The 27,941-nt window shown below is 45.8% G+C and overlaps 3 protein-coding genes across 3 annotated transcripts; all 3 read right to left on the minus strand.

The window, feature by feature from the left end:
* Positions 1-879: 879 nt before the first annotated feature.
* On the minus strand, positions 880-4,419 carry LOC127764626 (protein SMAX1-like). Its single transcript, XM_052289529.1, has 3 exons — positions 3,036-4,419; positions 2,685-2,934; positions 880-2,562 (listed from the first exon to the last, which is right to left on the minus strand). The coding sequence occupies exons 1-3, from the start codon at positions 4,211-4,213 to the stop codon at positions 1,093-1,095; spliced, it is 2,898 nt and encodes a 965-aa protein (XP_052145489.1). The 5' UTR covers positions 4,214-4,419; the 3' UTR covers positions 880-1,092.
* A 5,948-nt stretch (positions 4,420-10,367) lies between these two features.
* Positions 10,368-16,265, minus strand: LOC127761665 (amino acid transporter AVT1A). Its single transcript, XM_052285990.1, has 12 exons — positions 15,874-16,265; positions 14,314-14,594; positions 14,016-14,230; positions 13,381-13,404; positions 12,792-12,972; positions 12,472-12,691; positions 12,252-12,387; positions 12,149-12,168; positions 11,857-12,002; positions 11,076-11,119; positions 10,918-10,980; positions 10,368-10,808 (listed from the first exon to the last, which is right to left on the minus strand). The coding sequence occupies exons 1-12, from the start codon at positions 16,083-16,085 to the stop codon at positions 10,716-10,718; spliced, it is 1,635 nt and encodes a 544-aa protein (XP_052141950.1). The 5' UTR covers positions 16,086-16,265; the 3' UTR covers positions 10,368-10,715.
* A 3,162-nt stretch (positions 16,266-19,427) lies between these two features.
* LOC127761664 (cyclic nucleotide-gated ion channel 17-like) lies at positions 19,428-24,852 on the minus strand. The gene is made up of 7 exons (XM_052285989.1): positions 24,399-24,852; positions 23,346-23,844; positions 22,264-22,476; positions 21,828-22,114; positions 21,467-21,578; positions 21,146-21,382; positions 19,428-20,506 (listed from the first exon to the last, which is right to left on the minus strand). The coding sequence occupies exons 1-7, from the start codon at positions 24,455-24,457 to the stop codon at positions 19,835-19,837; spliced, it is 2,079 nt and encodes a 692-aa protein (XP_052141949.1). The 5' UTR covers positions 24,458-24,852; the 3' UTR covers positions 19,428-19,834.
* Positions 24,853-27,941: the final 3,089 nt, after the last annotated feature.

Raw genomic sequence — 27,941 nt, forward strand, 5'->3', positions numbered from 1 at the left:
ATGCCCTTTTTTGACCACCTTTGATGATCTACCTAGCTCCTCTCTCTTTCTACCTCGGGCGGCTACTGAATTTTTTTTTTTACCAGCTGCTGATAGGTTGTATGTAATGTACTATTGGCATGCATGGCATACAGTTGCTTCTTGCTTGCACTCGTTTTAGCTAGGATTCAGGAATGTCCTGCAGAAAGCATTGGGCTCGATCGATCTGTGTGTGTGTGTCTGTGTCACTGTGTATGTGTGCAGAGGTGTACAGGACTTGCATTTGGCATGTATTCAGTGAGTCCATGGCAGGTAGTAGGAGTGTGTATAAACAGGCTAGTTCGTACATGGGACTGTATGGGTTGTGAACCTTATGTGTAAGAGCTCTGTTAGCATTGCCTGCATTCGTACAGGCAATCATCAAATACTAGCCAGTATATGACTGTACATTGCATGCATGGGACTTGGGCTCTACTGATGTGCAGTATCTGGATAGGTTTTTAACATGAAATGTCGTGTCAGTTTGCAGGTGGTTAAGGTGGTTTGTGCAAGAAAAAATTGCAAAAGATGGCAAAACGCTGTGAATAACCAAACCTAGAGTGACGTGTAATACGTTAGGGTCGTTACTACATGCCCCCTACATATACATGCCATTACCCCAATATAACAGTACTTATCAAATCCTTAACCTTGAAATATTGCATATATATATATATATATATTGATGTATCCTCCATCATTTAACTAGTTAAGAAATCACCAAAAATGCACGCCGAAACGTCTTTGTTCCAATTCATTAGGTTGCTGACTAAACGTCACGAACGACTGCTAGCTACAAGATGACACTCTTTGGTCCATGCATGCATAGTTGGTAGGTCAATGATAATAAGGACCGGCAAATATTAAGGGACCCATGCATGCTTGTCTTGTTGAAATGAATCCAAAATGTGATTATCAAAACAACTACTCCTTCCTAGCCCCGTACATCTCTAACTTCTGACAGCTGAACATTTACATGTACTAATGTACAAAATGATGATGATCATATTGATGACCAATTTAACCCAAAAAAAAAGAGTAAACACGTGCATGCATGCCAGATGGACTGCGTCATCAGTTTCCGTCGACGGCGACGGTCACCGACGTCGGGAACACCTCGCCGTCCTTCCTCCGGCGGCCGCCGCTGCCTTCCACCGCCGACAAGCTCACCGTCGTCGCGCCGTCGACATCGTTGGCGCTCAAGCTACGTTTCAGCTGCCGTATGGTAGGGCACAGCACCTCGTCGGCCCACGCCTCCAACGACGTGGCGGACTCTCCCGCCGTCCACGCCGCGCCGGCCAGCCTGTCCAGCACGCCGTCGTCGACGTGTACGGACAAACCGGCGCCGGCGCCGGCGGCGTCCCCGAGCTTCGGCGAGACCACGTCGGAGACGCTCCGTTTGAGCGGCCCGAAGTCGACGGGCTTGAACACCACCGTTGCATCCACGGCTTTGGTGAGCTCGGAGAAGCTCGACGGAGCCGAGAACTTGGCGGCGGCAGCGGCGGGTTGGCCGTACTCCTGCTCGTGCTCCACCGTTAGGTCACTGGACGAGTTCCGGGATTCCTCGCCGCCGCTGTCGTCGTCGTCGGTGTGATCCTCGCACATGGACAGGTTCAGGTCAAGGTGAAGCGGAGGCGAGTCTTTGCGCGGTTTCAACCGCCGGTCGCCGGCGCCGTCGAGCGGCTGCGGCTCCGGCCTCCGCTTCCGTGCGTTGTTCCGGACTCGGAGCTCAAGGTTCCATGGCGAGTCGGTGAACTGATGATCCTCTTGGCACCGCCTCGTGTCGTCCAGCGACATGACGACGAAGATGGCTTCGCCGAGGGCGACGTCCCGGCCGCGCGAGTCCACGAGGCGGCCGGACTCGACGGTGCGTAGTATGGACGTCTGCACGACTCTGTCGTCGTCGTGGTGGTCGAATCCGTCGAGCACGATGACACGCAGCGGGTTGGCACGTATGGCGTCGGCCACACAGTCCAGCGCCGTCCGGCCGCGGCACGACGCGATGGGCTCGCCGCCGTTGCCGGCGAGGCGCAGCGCGACGGCTTTCGTGCCAAAGACCGACATGGACAGCGCCTCCGCCATCTTCGTCTTCCCGGCCACGTCATGGCCGGAGAAGAGGACCCACGTGTCGGCCCTGGTGGGCCCCATGCCACGCCGCTTCCGCTCGCCGGACCTGGCCTTCGTGATCGCAGCGGCAACAGCGGCAGCAGCCTCGGGTTGCCATCGCACCGCCTCCGTGAGCCGTTTCACGAGCAGCTTCTCGTCGGTGTCACAGTACGCCGGTGGCCTCGACGCCGTTGATGCCGCCGGCCCAAGCGCGAGGTCGGTGTCCACCGCGGCGGCAGGCGCCGCCGCGGCCGCCGGTGGCGGCGGCCTTACTGGTATAGCCTGCATGTTGGCGAGGACGCTTGCGCCGTTCCATTCCGAGCAAGTGACCATCGACGAAGGCCGGCCACCGCCGCAGCCGCCGCCGCCGTGGGAGTGCAGCTGCGCGCACCGGTCGAGCCACCGACGTCGCAGCTCGTCAGCCTCCCGCGCCTTGTCCTGCAAAGCGACAGACACACAGAGAGAGATTCCGCACGTCAATGCGCTGCTCACGGCGACGGAACACGACGCGGCTTAGTTTGTCGTTGTCGTGCGCGGCAAAAAAACCAAACCGAACCAACCTGCGCGCGGTCGAACGGTGGCCGTGCGCTGCTCGGCGTCCCGATCTGCAGCCACTGCGACATGGGCTGCTCCGTGGCATGGAGCGCGCCGCAGCCCGGCGACGACGCCATGTCGGCGCGCTCGCGCTCGTAGCCGTCGAGGCAGGCGCTGCACAGGCTCGGCGACCTGCTTTGCATTGCACTGGTGATCATCGCCGATGACAACACCTCCACCGAGCTGCTCAGGATGCCTCTGTTAACTCCATTAACACTGTAAAACACAAAGAGAACACAAACACATCGTTATCGTCGTGGAAAAAAAGGCGAGGTTGATGATGGAGGCAGTATGCTGTGTTTGTCACGGATGCAAACCTCGGCGAGAGGCCGAGCGATGACGGCGGCGGCGGCGGCGGCCGCGGCGTGATGGGCACGGCCTGGAGGTCCCACTCGCTCTCCAGCGACGGGTGGTACACCTGGCACTTGAGATACGTGGCGCACGTCGCCGTGCCGATCACCCAGACGCGGTGCTCGCGCTCGCCGGACTGCCTCAGGATGCGCGCCATCTCGGCCACGGCGGCGCGCGCCGTGTCGAGCACCACGTCCCTCCGCTTCTCTTGCTCGCCGGGGGCCACGCATCTCTCCTCGACGAGCCACTGCAGGTTGCCGAGGTTGACGACGACGCCGGCGCTCCTGGATGCCGGTGAGAGTAGCTCCGATCTTATCGCCTCGCCGAGCTCCTTGATCTTGGCGGCGAGCTCCGCCCTGTCGAGATCGACCAGGTCGCCGAATTCTCTCTGGAAGGAGATGACTCGCGCATTGCCGAGCCGTTGCCTCTGTATCATGGTGACAACCTCTTGTACCACGGCGTCCACGTCCACCGTGTCGCCGACGAGCACCGGGTTGCGCTTCTTGCCCCGCTTGAGAACTTCCACCACCTTGTTCACCTCCTCCTCCCTGTGGGACACCTGCCGGTGCAGCACTCTGGCGTTGACGTAGACGCCGGAGTCGGGGGCGGCGGGGTCGGAGAGGGAGCGCAGCATGGCGGCCTTGACGGCGGTGCTGGAGAAGGATGCCTCGCGCATGACGCGGGCGACGGAGGGGTCGTCGAGGATGGCGAGCACGAGGTGCGGCACGCCGACGCGGTGGTCGTCCGCCTCGACCACGCCGCTGCCGATGCGGCGGTGGTGCGCGTACGCCCGCTTGAGCGCGGCGGCGAGCGCGTTGGAGAGCGGCGGCGCCGCGTGGTGGTGCTGGTGCTCCGTGGACGTCGGGAGGCGGTCGAGCGCGACGGCGAAGCAGAGGTCGAGCGCGCGGCAGCGGAGCGGGTGCGGCGACGCGAGGCCCGCCACGCAGGCGTCGCGGAGCAGCGGCGCCGGGCCGGACAGCAGCGCGGCCGCCGCGTGCAGCGGCGTGGTGTGCGCGTGCCGCCGCCTCGACGCGTCCGCCGCGGCGCGTGACAGCACCGCCGCCGCGTCGGGAGTCAGCGGCGGCGCGGCCGACGGCAGCGACGCCACCGCCGCCGCGGCCGCCGTCGCCGAGTAGGCTCTCATGTCTGCAACTCCGCGCGCGTGGTGTACGCCGTATAGCTACGCTACGGGGGCGCCGGTTTGTTATAGGTCTAGCCGCGAGTGCTCGAGTGGTTGCTGGCTTGGTGCGGTTAGTTTGGCTGATCGATCAGGTGAGGTGAGGTGAGGCGATTCACTCAAGTCGTCATGTAAAAAAAGGCAGGGGTGGCGAGGCGTGCGTGCGTGTGCAACTCAACTGGGAAAAGGGGAGGAGGGGGGGAGACAGGGAGAGATTATTTGACGTGGAAGCATGTGTGTGGGTATGTGCTACTGGCAGGGTGGGACCGGACGGGCCAGGCAAAGGGCACTATTTGGATTTGACCCTTCCGAAATCTCATATTTGGCATCTGTACTATTATCGTACTATGAACATTGTTCTTGCTAGTCGTTTGAATTCCTATGTTGGGTGTGTTTTCTCGATCGTGCGTGTAGTACCTCCCCACTTGTTGGTCAAATGATTACGAAAAGTTTAGAAAAAAATGGTCCGCAGACGGTTAAACCTGAAACCAGATCTGTCAATTGTTATGGAAACTTGCTGATACTCTTCTTGGGTTTCCATGCAAAAGTTTCAACGGAAATTTTTGACGCACGAGTCCGTAATCTTAATTACTAGAAAGGCTTGGAAAGAGAGAAATGCCAGGATTTTGGAGGGAATCGGTAGAACTGCATGCTATTGAGGTCTCATGGGGTATAGCATAAGAATGGTGGGCATGGTGCAACTTCTTTTTTTTTTTTTCTAAATTCTCATCGCTGGAATTTCAACTTCAAATTTTGTGAATGGTGGGGGTGCATATTCATTGAAAAAGTCTTTCATTTTGGGAGAAATAAACCCGTGAGTGCACATTGTGAATTTGTGATAACTGATAAGGTTTTTGAAATCAGCCTACCCATAAGGCAATGACTTTTTACCATTGCATTTGCCTAGATGTTACTTCCCAACAGATATCACCAGAGACGGATCTAGAAATTTGATAGATCAATATATAATGTATATATCGGTGTTATAACATGCCGGTCATGGTTAAACTATGATATTATATTCATTTATAAACAAGACCAGCTATAGGTTTCAAAAAAAGTCGTCAGCATTGTCTGTCCCAATTTTCTATGTTAGATCCGTCCTTATACATCACTACCCTGTATGCCTAATAAACATATAGCCAGAATAAATAAAAAATATTTTTGAACTAATATTCATATAATCATATTTATATCCTTGATGGTTTGATATAACCAGAATAAATAGAAATATTTTTGAACTAAGATTCATATTTATATCCTTGATGCTGTTCAAAAATATTTTTATTTATTCTAGTTATATGTTTATTCGGAGTAGTGATGTACAAGGACGAGAACTATATCATTAACGATAGAAATAGAAAGCGATAAGAGGAACATCTAAATTAATTCAAATGAAATTCAAAATTGGCTACAGCTTCACAGACATGCATGCAGGTAAGAACAACCGCTTGCAACCAGCTAGCCCAAAAGTTTAAACTGTTAATCAAGACATACCTACATACATACATACTGTTGACCAATCTCACATTTCAAAATTGACGACTCACCATAAGCTCGATCAACTACCAGATCAGGCCCCTACCACATCCTGGTCCACTACACAAAAAGGCATGCACTACAATAGTACAGTTACGTATAGTACGTACGTGCCCCCCCAACGGTGGCGATCGCGATTCATATGTATTCACTCATTCACCGAACAGTGATGCATGGGCACATGCCGCAGTAGGTGGTTTGGCTGGCCATGCATGCGTGCGTGCGTCACACCAGGTAGACGCCGCGCACAAGCCACCACGGCCACGGCCCCGGTTTTGTTCGCGAGGCACGGGGAGAACAGCATGCGGGCACCCGCTACCCGCACAAGCCGCAACCCAACAAAATCCCCGCAAAAGCCCCCTCCATTTTAACCAAACCCACCACACCGTCCACACCACAACATCACGGAAAAAAATTCGGTGGAGACCGGATGTAACCGGCCTCTTCTACAGCCCCGCTTCGGATGGATGCCACGTGGATGACATAGGGATCGAACGGTTAGCTCGGTCCGGCTCCCGGCGTTGCGTGATGAGGACACACGCGGCTTGGCTCCACGAGCAGCCGTGTCTTTCAAGCTCTCCGTCGGCTCAATTCGACGAACATCATATCGCATCTCCTTTTGCCTGGTGAGCAGCGACCCGTGTCTTCCTCCGGCACTGCAGGGGTCGTCCTTTTCCTCCGGCGCCGCAGACGTCCCTGAGACTGACATATATGGGACTATGGGAGCACCATGGCCGATGTGCCGAGCTCCACCACCGACATCGCTTCTGATGTGCTCTTCGTGCTTGTGTTTTTTGGAGATCGGCTTCTAAAGGCTAGAGCTTGAACCGTTTAGAGTCGAGGGTCAGGTGCTGTCGCCGGCCGCTTCTCCATGGCATGAGAAGAAAATTAACATGCAAAATCGAAGTGCCGTAGGATTAGGAACCAGAAAATAATATACAATATTCATATCAGGGAGAAGAACTGGAGGCAGGGTCATCGTCGATCGAAGCCGTAATCGATGAAGTATTGCGTTTCGTCCGTGGCGGCCGCCAGAAATTGGAAGACGGGTACAGTCGCAGCCAGCATCCAAACGCGCCGCGGGATCAATTGCCTGGCGCTGCGGCTCGCCGGCGGCGGCCGCCTGGAACGGGAACAGAAAGACGGTCGTCGATGCAGCCGATATCCAGGCGAGGAGACGCGATCTGCGTTGAATCGAGCCGTCGGCGAGGCTGAAAGCCGCGTCTGCGCCTGGAGCCAAGCCATTTGCATCCTCGTCACGCAGCGCCGGGAGCCGGGTCGAGCTAACCGTTCGATCCCTAGGTCATCCACGTGGCATCCATCCGGAGCGGGGCTGCAGGTGAGACCGATTACACCCGGTCTCCACCAAATTTTTTGCGTACGCACGTTGCGCACATCGGCCCCCGCACCGATCACGTACGCCGGCCTCATCGCGACGCGACGCGACGCACGTCGATCGCGCGCCCGCGCCCCACACGCTGGTCCGGGCGTACGCTGCGATCGATCAGCGGGAGCGCATCTGCTTGTCCATCTGCGGCGAATAATATGCACGCAACGGCATCATGTTAGTATGATGACACGTCTTTTTCCCCACAAATACTAGCTGGGTGAGAAAAGAGGGGGGTTGCGCTATGGCAGCTGATCGATCGATGGGGGTACGCGTCCACGCACATAAGCTCATCGATTGCGTTGGCTTTTTTCTTCTCGATCTCTACCTTAGCTTTAGTTCTTGGAAGAAGATGCATGCATGCATGCATGATATGCATGGGGGACTCATCCTTAGCTTGCATAGTTGCATATCTGGTGGATGTGAATGTATATGTGGCTGATTTTTCTTTTTGGGGACTGCATGCTATATTATTGTACAGTTTTGAGGGAAAATCCAAGGAAGTTGCCATGCCATGCATGCATTCAGCTTTATGCATTGGGACCCATACTCAATAGCAAGCTGGATGGGCAGGCATGTCCGTGGGCTTCAAGTTGGGTTGAAGGCTACGACAGTATTCTACGTCGTCTTGCAATATTGTAGAAATTTTGTACGGAACTAGGTAAATACGAAACTACCGTGTAGTACTATACCTCTAGTTTAGTAGTAGTATATGATTAGCACTAAACCATGCATGAATGATTAAGGAATCTACTAAAGCATGAAGCATGCACACAGATCAATTCTTAAAAACAAAGTATCGTGGAGATTCCGCGTGAGGTTAATTTCAGAGAGCATGCATTGCAGACCCTAGATCTGGTCTATATCTTTACCATATATACCGTAAGGTAAACTTAGGAATGGCATCGATTTTTAAGAGCAGGTACAATAGCAGCTGGTATGCCAGCGACATGCTGGCCACGTAGACCGGAGCGATGATTTGGCAGAAAAAAGGCAGGAGAGAGAGGGCGAGTCGGTGACTAAACTATCGCCCGGCTGCATGCGTTTTTCGAGAAAAGTGGGCCCCGTCGGTGCCATAGATCAGCAGCGGTGAAATAATCTCCAGAGAGAGAATAAGATGAATGAAGAATAAAATACTATTGTCATGAAAGGATGGACAAACGGGTTAGAGACTGCTTACTGTGCTGGTAAGCTACTAAACCAATTTTTGATGATATGGTGAAAATTGCAGCCGACTGTGGGCGTTACTATTGATCTTGCTCTAAAAGGTACTGATCATGGAGCTCAGGAGCTGAGTGTTCTTGTCATGTAATGCCAGTAATCCTTTTTTTTTTTGCCTTTATCTTTTCTTTTTGACGAACTAGAGGGCGTGCGTAATTATTGGAGAAAGGTGAAAAGTGAATCGAACCAAGCAAGCATGATTTCTTCCTTGTAAGCATCAATAATTCAAAGGAGGCTAGTAGCGTGGTTTATACACGCATAATTCACTAGGCTTTTCATGTCTTTTTAAGGGGCGTAGTAAGCTTTTTTTTGCTCTTCTTTTCTTCCCCTCTTCTTCACTCCTCGGTGGATGGCACTTTGGTGGTGAGAAATCATCATACCGATTCAATTCATTCATGTCATGAGATGCAAGCAAAGTTTGGTGCTATAGCTTTCCCCTTAGCTTCTCCCCATCCCTCCTCTTTAGCCCATAGGGAGAAAGGAAGAGGGAAAGCGGCTAGCATGTCACTTTTCGCTTGCTTAAGTTACCATGCATCTCCCACAACTCAAAGTAGACCATCATGAGGAATGATTTGTGTGCCTGCCTCCCCTGCTCGTGTATGTATCAATCCTTAGCTTGAAGAAACAAAGTTGGTGCAAAGTAAAAGCGTAAATCGCATCATAGTCCACCCACCCACCTAAAGTTGCACCTTTTAACCAGCATGATTAGCTCTATCAAGCCTTTAATCAGGCAGTACTTTTTTTATATATTTTAGTGAAGCAGTGTTTAACCATGGGTGGCATGAGTGAAACAGTCCAGCTCAGGAATAAATACACACACACACAAGACCAATTGAAAATGGTTAGCAACAACAAAGTTGGCAAGCTTTATAATTGTGCTTTGAGAGCCTCATCTCATCCCCTTTATAATCTCTCTCTCCATGGGAAGCAAAGTAAGGTGTGAAGGCACCTGAGAGGAGAGAGCTTGACAAAGAGCATCATGCATGATGCCCAACTAGGCCCACAGTATGGATGGTGAGGGCGTGTAGCAAAAAAGAAGGCATAACCTTTTTGGGTGAAAAAGAAGAAAAGGTCAGGGAGTTTGAGACACCAATGAAAGGAAGAGAAAGGATTAGTCACTTTTGAAGGCAGAAAGATTGCACTACTAAAAGTCATGGGGAGAAGGAGAAAAGAGCTCCTGTCTTTTAAGATGGGCTAATTGCGAAGTGGGATGCACTCTGCAGCAAAGATGCCCCTCTTTGCATAAAGGGAGCACCCCTTCTTTCTGTTTGCTAGGGAGGGGTTTTTTGGCCACTTAGGATTCCTTAAAAACAAATGTGAGGTGCCAAGGGAAAGTTGGAGCCCCATAAAAGGGGCAAACTCCGGCTTTGTATGAAAAGTTCCTCAAAGCATTTTTCGCAGTGGCTTCCCCCTTTTTCTTTTTATTAGTCAAGCATAACAATCCCTTGCTTTCTACTGCCAACACATTTGCTCATTCTTTGTACTAGTACCAAAAGAATTTTATGACTGTACTGCCTCTCTACTGTTCCATGTGTTCATAAGCATTAGGTGCCTTTTTTTCCACTCAAGGACTTGCATGCATTGCATGATAACGAAAAGATTCTCCAATTACAAAAGAAGGGGCTCTGAACTGAAGTGACATGTGCAAAAGCTTCTTTCAGCAACGATTTGTGTCCCATTTCTGATAAACGAAAAACAATACGGTCCATCATAAGTTAATGACTTTGTAGATAACCCCTTACTATTGGATTGTGTTTGCTACTACTAATGAACAGCCCAACATAAGAGGCAGAAACAAGATAAAGGCCCAGACCATTTAGGCCTCATTTGGAAGGGCCTTAATCCAGGCCCATCCACATGTGATGGGCTGGGATTTCGTCCTATCCAAACAAGGCATTAATTTCGTACTGTGCAACAGAGGGATCAGAAAACACACAGAAGGTGCCTTGGAAACAAGGGTTGCAACACTCAATATCCAGCAATCTCGATCTATAATTAATTGAGTATATATAATTGCTAAAGGCGGTTTAAGTAACATGCTGGATAGACCTAACAACAGTGATTGACAGAAACACGGTATAAGCAAGTGATGAAGATATTCCACTTCAAGGAACTGAGAAGCAAGCAGCTATACAGGTACATGCATTACATGGTTGGGTCGAATAATTACAGTGAACTCGGTAATTCTAGCAAAATTCTGATAAACACACGATATTTGACCATTTTTGAGCGCCGTAACCGTAAGCGGGGTGAGTAATAGATATGACATGCCTGTGGCCTCACCTGCTGGGAACTGCACTGCACGCGAGCTAGGTTTCGTAATTAGTAGTTCTCCACAATTCTGAGTACCGACGAGTATGTTCCAAGAGCAGCGCTTATGATGCCCAATATTATTATACCAATACTTGCAACGACCTGAGATTGAAACAAAAATGTCAACCACGGATGTAGTTGACAAAAAAAAGAAACAAAAAAGAAAGAGAGCGATTTTTGGTGTTGGTCTACCACGCGATGTGCATTTTACCTGGGCAGTCGTTGCTTTATTTTGCCTAATCTTCAAGAAGCACAGTGCAGGCATTATGACGGCCTGTAATCATAAAAAAAAAATGTTGAAATGAGTATGTTTGTTGCTCCTTGTTCAAGGGTTTATCTGAAAACAAGATTCTAGCAGAAGAAAGTTACCACAAGTATACTCAACAGAGATCCAATAAGAGCCATCACGAGACCTGAAATATGCAAGGCACAACTCAGAAATACAGAGCATACGCAGGTTTGCAGCAAGACAGATTTGATATGCCCACTCCACATTACCAAGCTTACTGCTATGACAAGTTTAAAATCTAGATTCCGTTAAAAAAAGGGTTTAAAATCTAGATAAAAAAAGCATAGGAAAACACAAACGAAGGTTTTGATTTAATAACTGGATTTAACATGACAAACAAGTATAGTAAATTGCTCATTAGACAACATATTTTGACTGGGTTGCGTAATACAAAGGAATTAGCAATCTTTGAGCATAGAACCACCTAAACTGACTCCACACTCCACAGAACACCAGTTTTTGACCATTTGATGGGAAAAAAGGTTTAGAAGAAAAAAAATATCGCATCTCAAATTGCATAAAGTTGGTATTTCTTCGAGCTAACTCTTCAAATGATCAAAACCCAGTTTTGTGGAACATTTTAATTATAGAGGGAGTGTCTGGAGGTGTAAGCGGCTAACCCACAAATCCAACGGTTTATTTTGGCCTATAAGTGGGTTAGCAGGTTAGTCACTTACATCTTTAGTGTCATGCACAAAAGGTACTTATAAGTACATGATGTTTTGAGAACTCAAGTAGAATATAGGTGGTTAAATGAGCAATTTACTAAAAAAAATTCTTTCTGAGAGAATGCAGCTAAGAGAGTTTCAGGAAAAATGAAGCAGAATTAGGTACATATGCCAGAAAATTGTGTATACGTACCGAAAAATGGCATAAGAAACGCAATGCACACGGTTGATGCAACAAGGGCAGTCCTCAGTATAATAGAGCAGATTGTTTCGTTCAAAAATCCTTCAGGGCGCAACTCCTCTAAACTCCGAGCCAATGGGTTTAACAACAGGGCATATCTGTTGTGGTTAAGGATCAAGCCATATTTTTTTTTTTAAAAAAAAAGGATGAAGCAATTCCTATGAATAATTAGGCAGGCACATAAATAATCACAATGTAATCCTAGAAGCCAGAACACTACAAGTTTTGATATTCAAAAGGATACTTGGTGAAAGGGTTGATAACCTGAAACACATGACAATTCAATGGTAAATATTAAGAAAAAAAGAACAGTTGCAGTTTCAAAAACTGTAATCAACAATTCTCACCGTGGTCCACAGTGCGACCTTGGAGGCAAATGAATGTTTAGGAAGATTCAGAGTTATTTGCGAGAGAGTCTTATCTCCGAACATGAGATAGCCAATGATAGCAAACGAGCCATATATTGCTGTGCAAATTGCAAAGCTGCACGACATGATAATTTTAGAACATTGAAACATTTAATTACTCAACATAGTTAATCTGCATCCGAATGAAGTTCACACATACCATATAAACAGTGCCTTAGTGAATTTCGTGCGGTCTGACATTGATTGGTAAATATTTGGAAACACTGAGTGCCCAGAGTAGCAGAAACCATAAATGCCAATAGCAAACGGTATACCACCTAAGTTTACTGCTTTCCCAGTCAAATGAAACCCTACGCCATCAGTAGCGCCAACTAAAACGACAGAGAGGAAAACAAGAAGAGTTGCAATAACACCACCCGCTGCACAAGAAATTCAATAAACCTTGTCAATTCAATTTGCTGCCTTAATATCATTAATGATCGCAGTGAGAAAAATACTTGAGGTTAAGAGTGTTGAGACCAGAAAGGTAGGAGAGAACCCGAAGATCTCTCAACCATACTGTAGGCAAGACTATTAGAGCAGTCAACACTCCAAAGAAATGTTTCCCATCAATATGGACGCCAAGCCAATCAAAACCAATATGAGAGAAAATTGATGTCATATTATCTCCTTCCAAAATAATGAATTCCACACAATATGACTGCATCCAATGAATAACATATATAAGATAATATTTTTTTAGAAAGGATTGAATAAGATAAAAGAGTGCTCAGTTGGATTGATCAATAAAAATAACTAGATGAATACCCCGCCGCATTGCTGCGGAAAATTAAGTTATATAATATGTACAAATAATATGTAATATGATCAAAACTAAAACAAATTGGTACAATTTTGAGCCTAAAAATAATTAAGATTGCATAGTTTTATGAGAGAAGAAGAAGAGACAATTTGAACCATAGATGTATCATCTAAAGGCTAAAAATAATTGAGGTGATGTGGCTTAATGAGAGAAGAGAGAAATAGCATTAACTACACTTAGTGGGGATGAACTATATAGGATTAGATGGAAAACTTTGCAACATAAAGCCAGGTGAAAGCTACTTACATATAGCTCAGTATAGAGTATAATCTGCAAAAACATTAAAGAAAAAGAATCAGCCATTGTTTCTTCTCTACCAGAAGTTAAAATTAGTTGCACAAAAAAGTCTGATAAAGATCAATATAATATGCATTTCATCAGTCATGAGGTATCAAACATTGAAATGCCATATTTTATAGTTTACAAATATGCCATATGCACTCCTTTTTAGTGGGAGTCAGCATTTTAGAAAAGGAAAAAGAAAATCCAGAGCTTGAGCAGGCAGGTGTTTCTACCAGTTACTGAACCTTAAGACAGCGCTTTTCATAAGCATGGATCATATCATCAATAATCGCATACAAGCAAGGTTATACAAAATAGAAAACTAATACAGCCTGCACAGTGGTCGTGTCTCCATTGTCCAGGTTAGTCTTACTCTTTGATACACTTGCACGAATTATTTCGTTTATTACCATCAATGGTTGTTCTTACATTGCAAAAAAAAAAAAAAGGAATAGAAGTTTCTACAGATTGTCATTCTTTTAATTTAATGAAAATCCACAGATTATTAAAAATGACTTTGATTGGTGCTGAGATATTCGGATGCAATCTTGCATGCAGTACAATACAATTCACTTGATAGGAAAGAAACCAGGACTTACAGAGATCAGCAGACGACCAATCCTTCCAAAAGCAGCCTCGCCAATGTCTGGATATGTAGAAATACCATCTTTGCTCTCAAAACAGTGTTTCATCAGAAATCCAGTATAACAGCAAACAATAGCAAACATAGCTAGGACCGCAAGGCCTACCCATCCAGCTTCATGAATTGTAAATGGAGTGGAAAGAAGTCCAACACCAGCAAGTACATTAACCCCTACCAAAAGAACAAGTAAAACATTAAGCATTTATTTTATCTTAGGCAGGTAATTGAGCAATCTAACATGTTAATGATAGTACCATTGAACACCGTCTGTGTCACACTGCATCCTTGAGCGATGTAGACTTCTCCAGTATGTTGCGTAAGTAACGAGCTTTTCCTATCTATTGCTGAACCAAGAGTCTTTCTCAAGCTCTTGACAGAGTCTTGCTTCCCATCTAGCTTATCAGACAACAAGGGCAACTTCAGGTCGGATCCCAGACTACTACGACCACCATCAAGGATCGAGTATTTGCTTGTAGAGGGACCCAAGTAACCAAAGCTCGGAGATGCAGCAATTGTATAGGTGTCAGTTGTTTCTCTGCAAAACAAACAGCATATCACCATCATAATGTTTGCACATAACGGTTGGGAAGAAAACAAAACATGTGGTTTAACAGCTGGCATTCATCAAGCTTGGGTATTAGATTGCCAGCAAAGCCCTTGTCTTAATTTTTTTGAGACAACCAATAACAACTATACGATGTGTCAGTACAAACAATCCCCTGATCGACAAAGCAAAAATGATTTTGTACATATTAGTTTACCATGATCAGAGTTAGTGTTAATGAAAGCAACCAAGTCCACATCAGCAGAACTTTCACTAACAACAGTTGGAATTGGCAGAGCAACACCACCACTAACCATGGCGCAGTAGAGCACATAAATCAAACGACGTCTGCACGAGGAGTCGATCAAACAAAGAGTGCAGCCATAAAATGATTTTGTACGTTAATAGTTTACCACCAGCAGAGGTTTTTTTTTTTTTTGAACTAGGGCTTGAAAGCCCCCATTTCTATTATCAGAAATGCAACAGTAGTACTCTGCTAAAACAAGAGAAAGGAAAGGAGATTACAGCACTCAGGCTGTGATTTTTTATAGACCATAGCACTGTGTTTCTTAAGCAAAATGAGAGGAATTCCACCCCACATCCCAACCTGGGGACACAGCAAGCACAGTTTACCACCAGCAGAGTTAGATAGTGTTAATGGTCAAAGTTAGTAGTATCAGAACTAGCGCAACAATATCCCATCCCAATCATCAGGAAATTGAAAACACAACCGGGTCCCCGTCAACATACAATTTTCACAAGCAACAGTGGAAACTGCCAGAGAAACCCCACCAGAGCAAACCGCCCCCACTAAGCACTAATTGAACGCAGTACAGCAGACAGATCAAACGATGTCTGCACGGCTGTAGTACGAGCGAGGAGGCGATCGAACAGTGATTGCGACCGCGCACGTTGCGGTTTCAGAGCCGTGCTGTCGGAGCACTGTCGAATCAATCAGATGTTCTACGAGTGCTGGTAAATTCTAGAGTCCAGGCCACTCGGATCAAACATGAACTGTTTGCCCGAACTATCCCAACCAAACACGTCAACGATCAATCTAGTATTATCCGAACAAGCGCTCAGTCCAGTCCCATCACGAAACTCACAAGTTATTCCGTCCAGTACAATTCAACGAAATCTACCCATCAACTTGAGATTTCACAAACAGCGGTTGAAATCGATAGAACTACCATGAACCATCACCACCACCAAAAACAAAAACAACGCAGTAAACGAGGAGGAGGATGAAGCGGAGAATGCAACGACGTACCGGTAGCTCTGCGGCCACTGGCGGGACTGGAACGAGCGAGGCGATCCCAAACCCTCGCCGTCGTCATCCCGGTCGTCGTCGCCGCTCCCGCCGTCCTCGTAGTCGTCGTCGAAGCTGCGGCGCGGGCTCTCCTCGATGTCGCCGTCCTCCAGCGTCATCTCCTCCTCGTCCTCCTCCTCCTCCTTCCGGTGCTTCGCCTCCGCCGCCGCCATCTCGCAGTACGTTCACAGCAGCGGGCGAAACGCACAAGTGGAAGCACACGAGGTTGGAATTGGATTGCGTGTGGTGGAATCGGGGGGAGAGAGAGAGAGAGAGAGAGGAGGCTTCGGGAGAGATGGCGAAGCGGAGGCAGGTATTGATGGCTGGGATTGGGTTGGAGTGGCGCGGAGGCGGAGGAGGGGGGTGAAATAGGAAGGCGGGGGAGCGCGCGTCGCGACAAGCTGGCAGAGGCGCGGATTGGTCGGAGGAGGCGAGGTGGGCGTGGGCGCGGGGGTTTATTGAGACGGGGACCCCAGTCACGTACGCTGACATGTGGGGGAGGTTGCGGTGGGGACGTTGGGTTGAGGCGGTTTCGGCTTGTGGGGGCGCGTGGGCGTGTAAGGGCCCGTTTTGTTTCCAATTTTTTTTCTTCAAACTTCAAACTTATAATTTTCGACTTTTCTGTCGCATCATTTTAATTTCTTCGAGTTTCTAATTTTGGCGTGGAACTAATCACAGCCTAAGAGCAAGTTTAATAGTATAGCCCACTACTAACTCCAATTCATCTATAGCCAATCTAATATCCAATTCATACAATAATTGCTTACTATATTATTAATATATGGTCCCACCTATCGTGTCTTAGAGTCTGTGCTGCAGCTGGCTATAGTTTTGTAGCCCGCTGCTCTTCTCTCTCAGCATTTATCTCATTAAAATATGTTTGTAGCTAGCTAATAGTCTGCTATTGTACCTGCTCTAATCCTTAGGGCTGACATGTGGGGCCATGTGGAGACTGAATTATCGTAGCGCAGTTGCAGACCGATCAGCTGATTTGGCAACAGTGATTTCTAGAGCACGGACCATTTTATGGATGGACCGAGTCCCTACTAGGATGGGCCCTAAATATCCCGGGGAGGTCCATACTAGCAGGGTTCGGCTGGACGACAAATGGTAGACATTTGAATCAGCTGCACATGCACAAACCAGTGAAGTAATAGGCTAAGGGCATGTTTAGTTGCTTAAAAACATCACGTCGAATATTTGAACATATATATTAAACATTAAATATAGATAAAAAGAAAAACCAATTGCACAGTTTGCATGTAAATCGCGAGACGAATCTTTTAAGTCTAATTAGGCCATGATTGCCATACGTGCTACAGTAATCACATGTTCTAATGACGGATTAATTAGGCTCAAGAGATTCGTTTCACGGTTTCCAGGCGAGTTATGAAATTAGTTTTTTTATTCGTGTCCGAAAACCCCTTCTGACATCCGGTCAAACGTCCGACGTAACATCCGAAAATTTTCATTTCACCAACTAAACAGGACCTAAGATAGCCTAAAATATCTCGCTGATACAACCAAATCACAAATTGCAGTGCCAGTGTCCAGTGTCCAATTTCCAGCAAGAAGAATATTGCGAACGATCGTCTCACCGTGCAACCGGCGAAAGAACGATGATGCCAACAAGAAGGATCGAGTTCCGAGACAAGGCGGCAGCAGCAGCAGCTGGGCAGGTTTGTTCCATGCGGCTGGTTGCATGAACCATACATGTTCCAGGGCTCCAGGCGATGGCCACTCAATATCAATCCAGTATCTTATGTTATCTTGTCAATCGGGGTGACGTGGAGACGCGACGGCACGAGAGCTGATCGATCGGCCGGCCCGGGTCAGCCGGGTAGCTTCCGCCAAATCGCAGTGACCACATCGCCGCCGAATGCGGAATCTCTGTGTGCAGCAACGGGCAAACACGGGATCGGGGTGGAGAAAGCTTATTGGGAGAAGTTTGTGTTTAGCTGCAGTAGCTTTTTAAACTTCAGTTTTTCTTCTGGTATAAGCCAGTCTGGCTGATTGTGTTATATAACTATAATTTTTTTTTCTTTTAATATATTGATGTGTAATTTTTTTACGCGTTCGTAGAAAAGAAAAAAAAAAAAGCTTCTTAGGAGCCAATGGCATGCATGCTTGTTTGGCAAGATCAGATCACCGCCACCTGCGATGATGGATCGATGATCGATCTGCTCCATAATAATAGACGACGATTATGTACAGTCTTCATTACGCATGTTCGCATTGGATTATTGCTCCACGATTATGATGCTCATGCTGAGTCATTCACAAATCGCAACCACGATGCCTATCGTCTTGGGCTCTTGGCCGACATCTCCGGGGGGAAAAAATTTATACCAGAGCATTGACCACAAGCTAAATTAAGTTCCGATCGGTTAAGTTTATCCGTTTGGTAATATTGTAGTACGAGTTAAGGGTGTGTTTGGAGGTGGGTGTTGGGAACCATCTCCCATGCATGGAAAACGGAGCGATCCATTAACACGTGATTAATTAAGTATTTATTTTTTTAAAAAAAATTGATTAATTTGATTATTTTTAAACAACTTTCATATAGAAACTTTTTTAAAAAAGCACACTGTTTAATAGTTTGAAAAACATTCACGTGAAAAACGAGAAGATGGGTTAGGAAAAGGGGCATCCGTACACATCCGCAAACTATAGTAGTAGGACTCAATTATCCGTACAAGTAGCGTGTGATGCAGGGGAGGAATAGCGTGCTGGGATAAAGGCCGGCGAAGCAGACGGCTGGCCAAGCCCAAGCAGCTAGCGTGCGTAGCGTAACAACGACGTCGTTCGTCCGAGGCGCCGCGCGCTGGCAGGGCGCAGCACAGCGACCGGCAACGTGTACAGGCGCGAGGCTGATCGAGGCGGCGCCGGATTGGGCTACACACACGCTTGCATATCATCGTATCGTGGGCCATCACGTGGCGGCGGCGCCATCGATCCTGCAGAGCCGCGGCCCGCGATTCACCTGGGCTAGCCGCGAACCACCCCGTGAACTAGCGACACCGTCCTGCCCAGGCCGCCGCGCCGCGTGCACAGCTGGCGCGAAAGAACGAGCGCATCGCACCATGCGCGCGCGTGGGGCGCCTCTCCACGAGCGACGGCTGATGAGTCGCCCACAGTCCCACATGCATATCCCTCCCCTACCCGCCGGCCGCCACCCTGCGTGCCACGCTTGTATGGAGATTTGATAATTTGACACTTCCGTTTTCAGAGTCTCTTCTTGTGATGCTGTCGTAAACCTGGCGACGATCGACTACACATAGCAGGGTCGTTTTAGTGCTTACGTGGTTAGCATGTGGTTTCTGTCATTTTTTTTTGGACTGCATATATTTTCTAGCCTCCTATCATACAAATTTTTCAAGCCATAGGATAAATTTAGTCTCATCTATTTAAATTTAGGGAGTAACTATTAAAAAAAAAAGTTGGCATGTATTTACATTGTAAGTTCATAAAATTACATATGTAATTTTAGTGTATTTATGTTGCAAGTCATAAAATTACATATGTAATTTTAATATATTTACGATGTAAGTCATAAAATTACATATGTAATTATAATGTAAGCACGATGTAATTAGTTTGATCTTTCTTCAGTTCTTTTACGCTCTTTCTCTGCAGTCAAATGTAAGGGTGCGGCCGTTTCTAAGATCTCAAGAATGTTACAAGCACAGACGTGTATATCTGGATGTACAAGTTGCCAACGCCTAAAACATCTAGTCAACTCAAAGCCTCGATCCCTTCGTGAATTCGCTGCTTCTCCATGTTTTTCAGTTTCCAAGTTAATGAACTTTCTCATCAACAATTGGACAACTCGTGCCGTCGATCCAACAGTATATGGTAGTATGGCAATGGTTAACTGGTAGCAGCAGAGTTAGCAGAAGCAATGGCTGTTGCATTTTAGACCTTACTCACAGGGTTCAGCTGAAAAATCCGGCTCATCCGGCTTTCTTAGCTTAGGCAATTCTTTCATGTTCTGAGGTCCTTTCCTACTCCCACTCATGATCTTCATAGCGAGATTCTGCTTAGGTGGCGAGTCATCTTCACCATTTGAGTCATCTGATCTCATGGAGCAGAATGACTCCCTCATGCTCAGGTCCCTTGCCATCTTCCTCCTCTTGTATCGCCGCCAAGCAGCTTGGATGAAGCATGAGGCCCAAGTTCTCCAGTGGTGCGAGTAGTACCGGAAAGTGTGTTGCAATCTTTTGCTGTGCAGACGCCTGAATTGGTTTGCAACAAACTTGAGATCCTCAGCTTGGAGTGCGAATGCCTCAACTTCTATGAGTGCCTTCACTGTCCGAGTGGATGACGGCAAATTAACAGTAGGTTTGGGGACAAGAGCCCACCCAAGCAGTTCCTCGCCGCAGAAATCACCGGATTTCAGGGTAGTTGAATTGAAGAAGCCAGTGCGGCCACCATTTGTTGTCGAGCTTTCGAGTTTCCCACGAATGATGAAGAGCATCTCGGTCACTGGATCACCCTCACGGACAATGTATGTGCCCTGTGTGCACAACGATGATACAAGACGCTCACAGATGGCGTCCAAAAGTTGATTGTCCATCTGGGAGAAGAAAGGAACCTGAAATATTGTGGTAGGTAAAGACAAAATTAGCACACCGGTCAAGTATAAGGCAAACCTGTAGTGTAAATTTCCCAAGAAATGCATTTTTTTTTTAAAAAAAGAAGTGTATATTTGGACAGTTTCAAAATAGTTGTTTGGAATCTCCAGAATATTTGGACCCTGCGGTAACTATGCAAACTAACAATCTCAGACTGCCTATTTCTACACTTAATTAGGATCAAGGGCCATCTATTGTCAAAACCCGGCACCACTAGCTTAACTAGGATCAAATAGTTACTGCTGCTATATAAGAATCCAATCACTTCTAGTTCATTGTGACATTGCCAAATATGATGCTAAGATCAATTCTAATATAAATGAAGGAATCAAGTAATTGCAACCAGTAAATATTCCATTGATGAGGTAGGTCAAGGGGCAAATTTAGTGAGTACATGAGAAACTCCAGGTATATACTGAGACCAAAACAGCACTAAAACTAACTATATACTCTAATAATCTTTTAAAAGAGAAGAGGACCAGTATATACAATAACTTTCTAGTACCATTCATTGCTTAAAAGAAAAACATCAAAAGATCGCACAACAGTTTCAAATATTTACTTGGGTGTATTTTATAAAAGCATGCAAAAGTATTTACCCGGCGAACAAGACCCAAGCAAAGGTGACGTTTAATGTCACGACGAAGATCTGCAGGAAGAGCCTGTAATATTGATTCTTCATTCACTCCTCGAGTTGCGAGCCACTTGTACTGGATAAACCGTCTCACCCTTTCTCGTAGTTCATGTGGGAGTTGACGATGCCTCATCCACTCCTCTGTATCTCTTTGTTTTAATCTCCATTCCTCAACCCTCACAGTGATAGATTGCAAGTAGGTCTGGAAAAATAGTAGCAGTGTATAAAAAAGTGCCAAAAGAATCAATCGTAGTGTAGACATGATCACTAAACATTTAAAAATTACCTGTACATTTCCAATCAAATGTGCAAACAAGACGAGACCAAGTACTGCCAAGAATATACAGTATAGAGTCTCACCAATATAGGTACTCACAGTAATAGTCTGGCCATAGCAACTGTTGCAAAGGAAGAGGAGGATATAGCTCGTTAGAAAATGAATATAGATCTTGAAAATTGGTAAAGTAATGATCCCATTAAAAGAACTAGGCTAAACTTCCATATTTAATTTACTTCTTTGCTTGACACAAAAATCTCCGTGATTCCCATGAAATTTCTGAACACACACATTTCACAAGGAAACTGTAAACTAAGTTCCTTCTTATAGCGCTGTAGTTTGACACGAAGATGTTTTGACAAGGAAATACCTCAGATTCTGCAAACCCCACCAAAGGGAATAGAAATACTTCATCAAGAAACGTTGCCCTGGGGCTTGATTAAACAATGCAGGCTGAAACATGCCATAATCAAAACTGATTGAAGTGTTAGTTGCGTCACAGGTATTGAAGATAGCAGTTTTGCTTGCCCAGTTTTGATTTGGTATCACATCACAATCTAGAAATTTAATATCACAGCCAGTTTCATTCTTGCAATTGCTCTTCCAGCAGGCAGTTTGGCGATCGACAGATAGCAAATACCATAGAGCACCTAGTACCTGAAAGAAGATGAATGGAGATCGTGAAAATTTGGAGACATTATAGCTATGGAGTTAAAGACTTGCAAATACATCTAATTCGACATTTGCTGAACACCAATATTTGAGATGTAGAAAACATTTCATGTAAACGCTTATGAATACCATACATGACTGGCTATCATGTAAAGCAACATATTGTATGCAGCCCCTTGCCAAGCAGTCTTTGCGACAACTCCAGTAGTTTTGACAATTTCATAAGTCAAGGGGAATATGAGGTATAGTCTTGGAAAATACTGAGCAAGAACTATCAGCACCAGAATATTGTTGTTATGCTCATCAGTGGAATACTTAATAGCTGGTATCACAAACCAGATTAAGATCTGCATAAATGTAAAGATACATAAGCAGCAGGCAAAGTCAAAATCGAAGATTCCTCCATTTGAAGGAAAGAGCAATATAAACAGCTGTACAAATAAAATTCAGTTATTTAGTGCTTTTAGGTTTGACGATGTACAAAATTGCCCTATGAAGCATAGAGAACCTAGAAATCCCGATGAGTAAGATTATAACCATTGAAAATCAGCTCAAACAAACTAGAGATGCTATGGCAGGTTGCTGCATTTTGGAGCCCATTGTAGTAAACTTATCCAGTGGAACATTAATATGAGGTTCAATTTTAGCTTACAGGAATTCACAAGAAAAATCAAGAGACAATACATGTGGTCGGCACTGATGGTAAAATAATAGTTATTAAATTCATAATGCATCATATGAAAATGTTTCAGTTTAGTGATTGGCTCTTAAACTATGAAGAATATTTGCCAAGATTGAACATGATGATTCCCTAGGATTTTCATGCTGACTTAGAGACAGGATGATTGAGCAAGTGACACATTTTTTTTTTTTTTGAGAATACGCAGAACATGCGTATCTTTTGTATTAAGCGAGGGGAAAATTATTTTGTCCTTAGTGTGGTCTGGGCAGCACTAACACAGTTACAAATCATTATTTATCCACAAGATACTATAGTAGCATCTGCTGTAAAGAAACTTAATTGAGGTGATCCACAATAGAACTTCACGATTGATATTAGCACAGTAGCATATTTATGTCCGCATGCAGATAAATGAACATAAGACAACATCAGAGCTAACAAATATACTCAGTTATGAAAACGACCTAACAATAATGATCATTAATACTGGTTATACTCCAGTTGACAAGAATAAAAGGAAGAGCACCAAGTTACCTGTGGTAAAGGCAATGCAGCCACTGCATCGACTACGAAGTCAGATCTCAAATATTGCCACGCAATTTCCTTTGGATCCGTGATAAGGTCTCCTCTTCCAAATACCCTCATGGTTGAGCTCGGATTAATATATGCCGTTCTAAACTTTATTATAATGTGAGTGAAATATAGTAAATCAGAGATTGATCGGAAGAATGTAACAGTGATGGCTAAATGCCTGTCTGTCCCAATACACGAATTTGGGGTGCCATAGGAGATTTTTGGCACGTAGAAGTACAGAGGGTCTATAAATAAAGCAACGAAGCACGAAAAAAGGAAAATGTGGTTCCATGTCAAGATGAAGTCACTTGATGGGTCCAAAATCCTTTTGTACCACAGCTCTTCTCCTGGCACAAAAATTTTGTTCTTTCCTGAGCTTGCCACACCAAGTTTACTAGCAGCGAACCCTGCCTGTTTCTGGTGAGTTGGTATAGTTGGTTTTGCCTTCTCATCATAGAACCTGTGAATTACAGCCTCACATAAATGTTTGAACTCTACATCATGAATATTTTCGTATGTCCATCCAAAACAGTGAAAATAAGAAAAATAATGTTGGGAATGAAATAGAACCTCCCATTGTAAACTAAATCACATAAAGAACTGACAGTTAGAACAGTTTTTGTACATTAACACAATTTAATTCTAATATCAATTTTGGTTGAAGCCCTATATTTCTTATCCACGAAAGGTTAATCTTTCCTGGCCAGATCAACTAAAAGGGATGAAAACCTTCATCATACCATGCTATAGAATAAATCGAATGGATTAATTTGGGTTCTTAAAAGGAGTCTATGCTCTAAAAAACAGGTCAAATACATAAATTGTTTGCAGAGTAACAGGAAATTAGAAAGCTGGCACAATCCAGGCTAAAGCGTCCTTCCTCATAGAACAACAAGAAAAAGCTCACAGCAAATGCCAAATCACTCGCAGGTCGCAGAGCCTGTTGGATCTCTAAGAGCTGAAAAGCTAAAACTAGACCAAAGAAGAGCTTTTGCTTTGCTCGTGCAGGCTCACCTCACGGTTCTCTGCCTCTTGAGCGCCATCTCATCGTCCACCTTCCCCGCCCCAAACATGGCATCAGCTACAGCGAGTCAGCGAGCAAGAACTCGTCAACCACACCGCGCAGCAGCCTTGGCAGCTTCACCGGCCGAATCTGGCGGGGAGGCGGCCAAAGACCGATCTTCTGCGCAGCATCGGCGCGAGGAGGGTGGTCAGCGCAGCGGTGGGGATCGTAGAGCCTGGAGGAAGCAGAAACTCCTCCCCGTGGATGCTCCCCACCTTGGGCTTAATTACTTTATTAGTCGCCGCTAATCGATGGCTTTGGGGGTTAGTGGTGCACTTGTTACTGTGGTTAATGGTAAGCAAGCGAGAGTTGTTCAGATTCTTTTTTTTCTTTTTCTCTCTTCTTTGGCGATTATCAGAAGGGAGAGATGAGAAGGTGGGTGGTAGGTGGTCGTCGAGGGGAAGAAGGGTATGAGAAATAAAATGAGTTTTTTTTTCTGATCCGAAATGATTTAACTGACCGGGAAAAGAACACTTTGAATGTGTAGTAGTAGTAGACAAGACTATTACTAGTAGTAGGCGAAAGTCATCAGCATCCATCAGGTCCTGGCTGAAGAAAAAAAGAGCAGAAAAGGCCGTGGAAACAACGGGTGGCGACATGTTGAGGCTAACGGTTTGGACCCCCAATGACGGCATCTGTCAGAGGAAAGCCGTGAGGTGACTGAGGTGCCATTGTTTGGTTGGTTGTCTTGCCATCTCTAGATCGCTGGCACGTTCCAGCCGAGCTGCTGCAGGCAAATGGTGTGGCATTAACCATCTGGCATATGCGATGCTGCTGCACACTTGCCTAGTACTCCCTGCGTTTCAGGTTAGGTTATAAGAGGAAATTGCTTTAAATTTGATTAAGTTTATAGAGAAAAATAGTAACAATTTAACCCTAGAAGAATTATTATAAAAACATATTTAATTATTGATTTGATGAAACTAATTTAGTATTATAAATATTACTATATTTATCTATAAATATAGTCAAACTTAAAATAGTTCAATTTTGACTATAGTCAAAATATATTATAACCTGAAACGGAGGGGTAGTAGCTGTTTGTCCCCAACTCCCCAAGTGATCACTCGCAAAATGGCTTGATTAGAGCTAGAGGTCAACGAAAGCGAATGGACGGACAAACACAGACACAGGTTTGTGCTGCTTAGTACTACTGCATGATGCCCGCGGCTCTTTTGACCCTTTTTTCTGCCGTGGTGCGTCCCAGAAAGGGCAGCAAAAGGGACCAGATTCCGTTTCATTAGGGCACACGCAATGGTTATCTGTAGACTCTTTACAAGAGATTCATATCAGCATATTTTTCTACTTGAAAGAGATTAAATGAAAAGAGTGAAAGTAAAGCTATCTACTAACCTGAAGATACTCTATAGAAAAAAACGAGGCAATGCATTAGAGAGTTATAGATACCCATATAGACATACTATTGAGGTGGTTTACTTTAATCTAGTCTATTACTGAGATGTACATGTTTTATAAAGAACACATTACTTTACTATTGCGGATGCTCTTAGTACTGCAAGGAGTCAAGGACTACTACTATAGTGTTGCATTGTTGCTCGTCTAAATCGTAATGATTTTGGATGACGAAAAGCGCATGATCGATCGATCGATCGATCCGTTGGACCGAGCGTGACACGCTAAACCGCATAGCAAAAGCAGATGCCATAGACACAGTCACTCAGATATTTACAAGCAGTGCCTTCATGGTATACAACTACCTACGTCGGCGTCTCCGAGCGCTGTGCACTGTCGCTGCAGCAAACGCCTCGCGCGTGCGCAGAAAACGCGCGGCGCCACACACGGGCGGGCGGGGCCGCGGGCGGAGGACGGACGGGCACGCGATTCGCAAGGGAAGTTTCCCGCGGACGCACGGACGGGAGGGGTGATGGCGATCGCGAGCAAATTGCCGAGCCGAGGACGCGGCGCGGCCATCTACGGCTATGCGCGTTCCTGGCGCGCGGGCGCACGGGCGCACGAGGGGAAGTCCACCTACGAGTCACAAAAAGAATGGAGGGATCTCACGCGCGTCCACGTCGTGAGTCGTGACGTGCTCTCCTTCCTCGGGATCCCCACCGGCGCCGCGTGCGCGCGACAGCTGGGGAATAGAGAAACTGGACTTGGCGGTGGCGAGTGGGCGACTCTGCTTGTTTGTTTATGCACTCGGAGGCAGCTCGATTCGCTCGTCCCGTGCTGGCGGTTAAACAATGTTCAAAACCAACTAACGAATCGTCATCTGGTACAAACTAGTACTCCCTCCATTCATAAATGATCTTCGTATTACCAAAAATAGAAGTTTCAATTTGATCATCGTATTTCGTTAGGAAGCGGCAGAAATCATGGACGGCGCTTCGTATTAAGCAGCACTGCATACAAAGTTATGTTGATCGATGGGGTAGTAACTGCTCCTTGCTTTTGCTGGTGAAATAGGTAGATCATTTAGGTGGTTTTTTTTTGGAAGAAGGGACTAAAGTTTAATCCCTCTCCACCTTAGGATTGAAGGGAGTACTACTCCACTACTTACTCTATTACTCACTTCGTCCTATAATATAAGGGATTTTAAATTTTTGCTTGCACTGTTTGACCACTCAAAAAATTTATGCAAATATAAACGACGAAAAGTTGTGCTTAAAGTACTTTAGATAATAAAGCAAGTCAAAAAAAATAATAATTCTAAAATTTTTTGAATAAAACGAGTGATCAAATAGTACAAACAAAAACTTAAAATCCCTTGTATTATGGGACGGAGGGAGTCCCTTGTATTATGGGACGGAGGGAGTGCTACAAATCAACGAATCGTCATCTGGCGCAATAGCATACTGAACACACTCGTTGGTTCTGTTTAGGAATCGATCTCTTGTTATCTAGTTCATTTGGCAGTGAGGTTGCCTGGTTGCTGATTGGATATTCAAGCGAGCATCTTGTGACAGATAGACACTGTGATGAGGGGAGTAGAGTAAATTGTGTTTACGAAGAAGCGCGTCATCTGACAGTCACTAGCACAAGAGCACGACTGCTTTAACATATTTGCACGCCAACCTTCACTAGATTAATTTGATTTATCTGCAACTAGACAGCATCTCTTCGTTTGCTAGACGTATCAACTACTAGTATCAGCCTGATACTACTAGTTGATACGAAAAAAAAGCAGCTCTGACTAGAGCCGTGATAGAGGCCAGGGTAGAGAACATGTGGGCGTGCGCTATCGTGTGGTGTGCCCGTGCAAGAAATTATAATGGATATGAAAAAAATCCGACCAGGGTTTACCTCTTCTTGAGGAAATATCCCAAATGTTGTATTGTTAACACATCTATTTGGTTACGCGAGAGGTATCTCAGAATATCATATTTGACCAAAGAAAGAAATAAAAGGAAGCAAGAACAGACAGTTATCAGCAAGAACTCCGATTAACTATACCATACGTCCATAACTGACTCAGGAACAGCAAACTCACATCCAAATCTCTTCCAGGAAACATTTCTTTGGCTTATTTTGAG

This window comes from Oryza glaberrima, chromosome 2, assembly GCF_000147395.1.
Source record: "Oryza glaberrima chromosome 2, OglaRS2, whole genome shotgun sequence".
In the NCBI taxonomy this organism is placed as follows: domain Eukaryota; kingdom Viridiplantae; phylum Streptophyta; class Magnoliopsida; order Poales; family Poaceae; genus Oryza; species Oryza glaberrima.

What these genes read in the sequence shown, in the direction of transcription:
- LOC127764626 (XM_052289529.1), bottom strand. Translation starts at nt 4,213, where the DNA reads ATGAGAGCCTACTCGGCGACGGCGGCCGCGGCGGCGGTGGCGTCGCTG. An exon ending in TCGCTCGGCCTCTCGCCGAG is followed by an intron (nt 2,935 to 3,035) that starts GTTTGCATCCGT and finishes TGTGTTTTACAG; the next exon opens with TGTTAATGGAGTTAACAGAG. An exon ending in CACCGTTCGACCGCGCGCAG is followed by an intron (nt 2,563 to 2,684) that starts GTTGGTTCGGTT and finishes GTCGCTTTGCAG; the next exon opens with GACAAGGCGCGGGAGGCTGA.
- LOC127761665 (XM_052285990.1), bottom strand. Translation starts at nt 16,085, where the DNA reads ATGGCGGCGGCGGAGGCGAAGCACCGGAAGGAGGAGGAGGAGGACGAG. An exon ending in TACTCTATACTGAGCTATAT is followed by an intron (nt 12,973 to 13,380) that starts GTAAGTAGCTTT and finishes CATTGGATGCAG; the next exon opens with TCATATTGTGTGGAATTCAT. An exon ending in AGGTCGCACTGTGGACCACG is followed by an intron (nt 12,169 to 12,251) that starts GTGAGAATTGTT and finishes CATGTGTTTCAG; the next exon opens with GTTATCAACCCTTTCACCAA.
- LOC127761664 (XM_052285989.1), bottom strand. Translation starts at nt 24,457, where the DNA reads ATGTTTGGGGCGGGGAAGGTGGACGATGAGATGGCGCTCAAGAGGCAG. An exon ending in AAGAGGCAGAGAACCGTGAG is followed by an intron (nt 23,845 to 24,398) that starts GTGAGCCTGCAC and finishes TGTAATTCACAG; the next exon opens with GTTCTATGATGAGAAGGCAA. An exon ending in GCTTGGGTCTTGTTCGCCGG is followed by an intron (nt 20,507 to 21,145) that starts GTAAATACTTTT and finishes ACAATATTTCAG; the next exon opens with GTTCCTTTCTTCTCCCAGAT.